The 7,095-nt window shown below is 32.3% G+C and overlaps 1 protein-coding gene across 1 annotated transcript in view; it reads right to left on the bottom strand.

Annotated features, from left to right (window-relative positions):
- Positions 1-3,774: 3,774 nt before the first annotated feature.
- The window catches only part of EMC2 (ER membrane protein complex subunit 2), a 43,009-nt gene continuing 39,688 nt past the window's right edge, over positions 3,775-7,095 (bottom strand). The window contains exon 11 of the mRNA XM_005869061.2: positions 3,775-4,171. Within this exon, the coding sequence (XP_005869123.1) occupies positions 4,085-4,171 (87 nt within the window). The 3' untranslated portion in view covers positions 3,775-4,084. The remainder of the gene's footprint in view (positions 4,172-7,095) is intronic.

Raw genomic sequence — 7,095 nt, forward strand, 5'->3', positions numbered from 1 at the left:
TCTCTCCCTTCCTCTCTGTAAAAAATCAATAAAATATATTAAAAAAAAGAGTAAGTGTGAAGAAATGAGATGATGGGAAGTCTGAGGGAAGGCAGGATGCTTTGTGGTAGGAGAAAGTATGGCAAATTCATGAAAGTGAAGTACAGCTATAGTATAAAAATGAAAGGACAGTAATGGGAAATAGCTCAGAAAAGGGTAAGGCTACTTGATTGTAAGAGGAAAAGAGATAAAGCTGGGTACAAGAATATCTGATCCTGGGAGGGTTTTTACCTGATTCTCTTTCTTTGAAAAATAGTAAGAAAGCTGTTAATTAGTTTGTTAGGTCTGCCTTAACAAAGTACACAGAGACCTGAGTGTCTTAAACAACAGAAATTTATTTCACCACAGTTCTAAAGGCCAGAAGTCCAAGAGCAAGGTGTCAGCAGGGCTGGTTTCTTCTGAGGAATTGCTCCTTGACTCATAGATGGTTATCTTCTCTTTGTCTTTCCTTGATCTTTCCTCTGTGTGTCTGTGTCCTAATCTCTTCTTATAAAGGTATCAATCAATTGGATTAGGGTTAAGCCATATGACTTAATTTTACATGAACTGCCTCTTTAAAGACTCTATCTACAAAAAAATTCACATTCTGAGGTACCCAGGGTTAGAACTTCAACATGAATTTGCAGGAGACACAATTCGGCCTATAACAAGAGGTTACTAACCAAGAGTAAAAAGGGAGATAGCATACATCAGAGGTTCAAAGTGAAAGAGGTTTAAAATAGTTCTAGTCTACAATAGTTATCACATTGACGATAAATGAAGTAACATTTTAAATGGGTAACTTATTTAGTTCAAAATAAAATTGGACTTTATTATTCCACTAAAAAATTGTTCACAAATTATAAAATCCGAATTCTCTTCCCTGCTCTAACAAGCAATGTCCCTTGAATATATCTGGCTCTACTTTTATTACTCTAAAATGGGAACAATATATCAAAGGACAAGTATATGCCTCAGAGTATATTAGAAAGAGAACTAAACTTGGGAGCCCCTGACATCCTGATCCTATTCCTTGCTCTGTCACAGTGAGCGTAATTTCTCAGAAACGTCATTCCTCATCTTAAAATGGAGTACAACTAAATCATCGTTTTCTTTTTTTCCCTTCTAAAATCCTATAGTTCCACGAAATGAAGTAAAATGATGTTACCTTGAGAATAAATGGATTATGGCATTAGAAGAAAATCATTCTTTAAAATATTTTCCAATAAAAATTGTATGCTTCCAGTATACTAAAACATTGGTCTTCCATTTCTATTTTTTCTACATCCCTCTCTGCTCCCAAGTCAATATTATTCTTATGGTTAAAGCTGTTTTAATATGCCTTTTTCTCACTTCTGTTAGCTTAAATACTGGATGCTGAATTGCAACAAGGTATTACTTATATCTAATTATCTACTTAACTTTAAGTGATTATATTCTGAAACAGCATTCCTAGCATGTCTAAAATAAGAGTTTTCATGTTTAAAAAAAGTTAAATGGCTCTGGCCTGGCAGCTCTGTGGGTTAGAGCTTTGTCCCGACACACCAAGGTTGCAGGTTCAACCCCCAGTCAGGGCACATACAACAAGCAAATCAATGGATGTATAAATATGTGGAACAACAAATCGATGTTTTCCTCTCTCTCCCTCTCTCTTAAAACAATCAATTTTTTCTTTAAAGTTAAATGGTAGATATAATTAGTCAGAAACATATATTACTAACGTAAGAGAAATCAAGGGTTTATTTTTCTCATGTAATAAGTATAGAGGTTGGAAACTGTTCAACAATGCCTTTAGGGACCCAGGATCCCTCTAATCTTTCTAAGAAAACTTCTTTGAAATGTAGCTTTCATTCTCATATTTGCCACTTCATGGTTGTAAGATGGCTGTTGTATCTCTAGGCACAAGGAGGAGAAAGAGGCAAAAAGCTTCATCTCACAAAGCTTTGCCTTTTTAATTTGAAAGGAAGGCCCTTGCCAATATTCTTCTGTTCATTTCATTAACATCAACTAGATCATATGCCCACACATTTGATTATCTGGGGCTGTCCAAAATGGTGACCATGAGTCACATTCAGCTATTTAAATTTAAATGAAATTAAATTAAAAATTCAATTTCTCAGTTGCACTGGCCATATTTCAAGAGCAAAATAGCCACATGGAGCTAATGGCTATCATAATAGACAGCACAAATACAGGCCTGGCATATCACAGGCCATAAAGAATGAAGCCATTTCTATATTAAATTAATCATGATGCATCTCCTGGGGTTGGGTAAGATCCTAATCTCCTTGAGGAACAGGGATCTCTGCTCCTATCTCAACAATATAGGATACAATTTACTAGGAAGTGGAGGTAAGAGTTGAGCAGGCAACTGTCTGCCATGATAGGATTATCAGTACATTTAAATGGAGGTCTATAAATTATTACATATTAACAATGTACTGAAGAAAAAATTATTGGCAAGAAGGTAATAAAATTTAAAAAACAAAGTGAAACTAAGGCTGACAGTTATGAGGCACTAAATTTCTTATTACACAAATGTAATTGCTAAAGAAAACACTGTTCTAGTGACTGATGGGAGAAGGTTAGAGAGAAGAAAGGTAGTGGGAATAGTATGCGGGCACTATTTTCTTTGTAGCAAACAAATTTTAAATAGCTGATTATGTTGAAAATGCAGTTACTAAATTCATGTATAAAAAGAGTACATTTTGTTATAACAAAGGTTAGTTCAGAAGAATTATCTTTATATGAGAAGAGTTTTTACACAGTTGCTCATTACTCCTGACAAAATAAAATGAAAAGGACTGTAACATGAAAGAATTAGACTAGACAGGAAGAATAACAGAATTATTCAAAAGGTTAAAATGCTGGTATTGGCAAGTTTTCTTCCTAAAGACTTTCAGGTTGTCAATTCCTCCACCATCCCCATTTGCCCAAATCCAGCAATGACAACTGAGCAGGAGTTTCTGTATAACGTTAGTATAAATAAATAGGATTATGACTATATATAATATATATTATATGTAACATATATAAATTACAAACTAATACTAACAATAAATATTTGTCTTGAATGAACAATTGACTATTCTAAAAATTAATTTATGCCTGAACAAAGTGTTTAACTCTCAAAGTTCTTTGTTTTCTATTGAAACATGCAAAATACTGTTGAAGGTAGTATAATGGTTGATTAGTATAAAAAAAGAAATTTCAATGATCACTAAGGAGATGAGACAAGGATTGTAAAAAATTTTCTTCTAAAAAGTTTAGATTTTTTTTATTTTGCCCTAAAGTAAAAATAACAGTCACTGAAACCCCTTTAATTCCTATTCTCTAGATCTCTGAATATTCTTTTATGTAATTTACAGTTAAATGTTCAATAAATATAACTTTCATAAAGGTTAAATTTGAGTATTATAGCATATATGAACCTTAAAGCATTTTATAGGTAAAAATTTAATTATGTTCTATGGCAAAATGAACATTTTACAGACATATTGCTAAATTTTAGAAAATTACATATTTTAGCATGATTCAGCAGAGTAATATTATAGTACAAAAAGCAATAGCCTACTGAAACAGAGCAAAATCCAACCTGACACTAAAGGAGAGTTAAAATAATTTGTCAATATTTTGCTCAGTCAGTTATATATGCTATCTATTTCTTATCATAGATAAAAAAGAGCTAACTAGGCATTGAGTTCTAAAACGGTATCTTCACTATTTAAGTATAATAAAAAGACTATAATCTTCATATGCAAGTTTAATAAATCATCATGGTTTATTTAATTAGGTTATTTCTACATCAGATTATGGTTTAAAAGCAGTGTGATATTAAGAGAATGCTGTACAATCAATAAGACTCTAAAATCCTTCTTCTATGGACCTTCCTGATCTTTCTGCTTAGCAATGAAAGGCATTTTTAGGTTTATATAAACATATTCTTTACAACTGCCTTAACAGGAAATTAGCATATAAATAGCACTGGGCATTTAGTAAATAAGTCACAAGCCAATAGGTTCAATCGTGTAGTTGTGAAATGTAATGTGAAAGAATTTTTGAAACATTAAGACTGGGTAATCTGCAGTGTTTCCAACATGTCTTCGACTGCCTTAAGAGAGTATTTGGTTTCCTTCTTACTTCGACCTGCAAACTAATTTTTTAAAAAATGCAATTAGGGTCAATTTCAGTGGAAGGTTCAAAATCACAACCTTACATTTCATTGCTAATGAGAGCTAACATCTATTTTATCACTAGCATAAAATCAGAAGTTTTCAAACAAAGGTAAAATATAAATGTAAAGTACTTTCTGTTAAACATTTTAAGTATATCTCTAAAATTATTTAAAGTTCGTCGTAATCCTTTAAATTATTCCAGATTTATTAGTTGACTAGGTAATATCATGCTTCTGCAGCAAAGACCTGTCAAAAAAAACTTTGTTACATATTACAATGATGTAAACATGTTTTAAATATGCATTTCTAGTTTAAATTGGATTTTACAATGAAAACAAAATATAATACATTAAATACTATCTTTGTATATTTAAACCAAATTCATAGTGTATTAAATTCAATATAGTACACATAATCAGTGGGGGAACCACTGTTGAGTACCCCATGCTAATTTCAAAATGACTTCTAACTAGACTGACAATTCCCATCATTTATCAGTTTGATTTAACACTACTAGATAAGTGTTTCTTATGGGGGTAGGTTTATTATATCTATATTACCTATTTTCCCCATGGTTAAAGTACTAACATTTACTATTAAAACAAAGTACTTTCAATTAACATCTAAGCACTCAATACATTTTCATGTAACTGATCTTTCCTTCAAATACCAATGCTGTCTTAGGTACTTAGTACTTGATTTATGATGTGTTCCTTCTCTTTTGTAATTAACTTAATTTGGCAAACTTCTTATGACCTGTAAAGAAAGATTAAGTGATCAAGCACAGGTAACATCATAGAAGCAATAGGTTTCAGGAATTGTTAACCTGCCTTTGACCTCTCTGGCTACAGCTTAACATTATGATTCCCTTACTTCCTAAACCATTAGCTTCTGTGGTTGACTCTTGATTTGACAGAGTAAATAAAGAGGATTTCTAAAGGAAATGCCACGAAAAGAGAAGAACTCATAAGAATCAAGATCCCTTTTACCTTTCGTAAGACATTACTAATGAAAAGAATTCAAATGTTAAATATTCACAATTACAAAATGTCATAACAGCAACACCACATTTAAAACTTTGCCTTTACATAATTGCATTTGGTGAGTAAAGGATGTGGGGTGTGCTTATCACTCCTATTATCCAGTTGATAAATTCACTTTTACAAGGACTTACCAAGAACAGAAAGCCTTTTCTTTTACCACTGCCTGACCCAAAATAGGAATGGTCCTAATCAGATACTTAAAGGTCTAATTCTAAGTAAAAGCTTTGATGGGTTGGGGAAGGGGGTACAAATAGGATACCACATAATAACACTTACATAGCAAAATAAAAATAAGTTCCCATAGAGTCATAAAAAGTATTTTAAAATACAACATTTTAGTTTGTACTTAAACATAATAAAAACAGTAAATATGAATTTGTGATTTTTTAAATTAGCTAATAAAAAAATCACCTAAGTTTGTGTATCAACATTACTAACAACCAGTGAGTACTATTTAGAATAAACAAAGCAAACTTATTTGTGTCAGAACAAATAAAGAGAAAGTTGAAAATATAAATCAATCACTTCAAATTTTGCCTGACATGCAATTATTTTGTCTATTCCAGAATTATATGGCAATTTAACTGATTAAGCCGGGATCCTATTTTTCCCTCAAATCATGATTTAATTTTCTATTTCCCAAAAGGATAGTAACAGAATCACCTCCACAATCATAAATAACATATGGATCACTAGCACAGATGAATTTAGCAGTATACCAAAGAAGCATTTATCTGGAAAATTATTGTGTGTAGGTTCACAGTAAAGTTTTTCATGAGCATTAATCAAACTTGCCTGCCTCTACTGAACATGCTAAACCAATTACCTCATTGAAAAGGCAGTAGTAGACATATTCTGTTTCATTATTAAGTAGAAACAAAGAAAGAAAAGCAGTTCCTAAAACCTCATTTTCTCTAATTTACAAATGCCTAGAAAAACATTACAATAAAGAATATTTTTCTTTATACTTGTTTATATGCCTAGACATGAGTAATGAAGTTCTCAATTAGATCCCACAGATTTGCTTACTAAAATGTCAATCTCTAGTTATAATTTGCCACATTAATCGTAAATTCTGCATTTTTGTTTTTATACAGTTAGATTTTGCTTAAGTAAATTCTTTTTTCATAATTCCCTGTTGGATCTTAAAGAAAATTCACCCAAAAGATCATCATCAACATCATCATCATCATAATAATAATAAATAGTCAATGATTCATCCATTGCAATTACTGGGATAAGTTGGGCTAAAATTTACCTTTACACAATTTTGAAAACAACATGGGTGTACAAAGTAATAGGATAAATAAAATGGGACACTGGTTGGATGAATCTCAGAAACATTACACTGAGAGAAAAAAGCCAGGCACAAAAGAGTACATAACCTATGATCTCATGTATATAGTTCTAGTACAGGAAAAATTAATTTATAGTGGTAAAAATCAAATCAGTGCTTGTCTGTAGTATGGAGTGGGCTCACTGCAAAGTGGCAGAAGGGAACTTTCTGTATGAAGATGTTGTGTATCTTAATTGGAGTGGTGGTGAGAGGGGAATTTAAACTTGTCAAAACTCAACTGTAAACCTAAAATGTGTGCATATTTTTTTGGATATTATTCCTCAATAAAGTGGATAAAAAGGAAGGCAAAATTAACAAAAGCAGAAGGAAGGGACTATGTAGTTATACAATCGTATATAATAAAAAGGTAATATGCAAATTGACTGTCACACCCTCACACAAGATGGCTGCCCCCATGTGGTCACAAGATGGCCAGCAAGGGAGGGCAGTTGTGGGCGATCAGGCCAGCAGGGGAGGGCAGTTAGGGGTGACTGGGCTGGCAGGGGAGGGCAGTTGGAGGGGA

The sequence above is a fragment of the Myotis brandtii genome, unplaced genomic scaffold (assembly GCF_000412655.1).
Source record: "Myotis brandtii unplaced genomic scaffold, ASM41265v1 scaffold285, whole genome shotgun sequence".
In the NCBI taxonomy this organism is placed as follows: domain Eukaryota; kingdom Metazoa; phylum Chordata; class Mammalia; order Chiroptera; family Vespertilionidae; genus Myotis; species Myotis brandtii.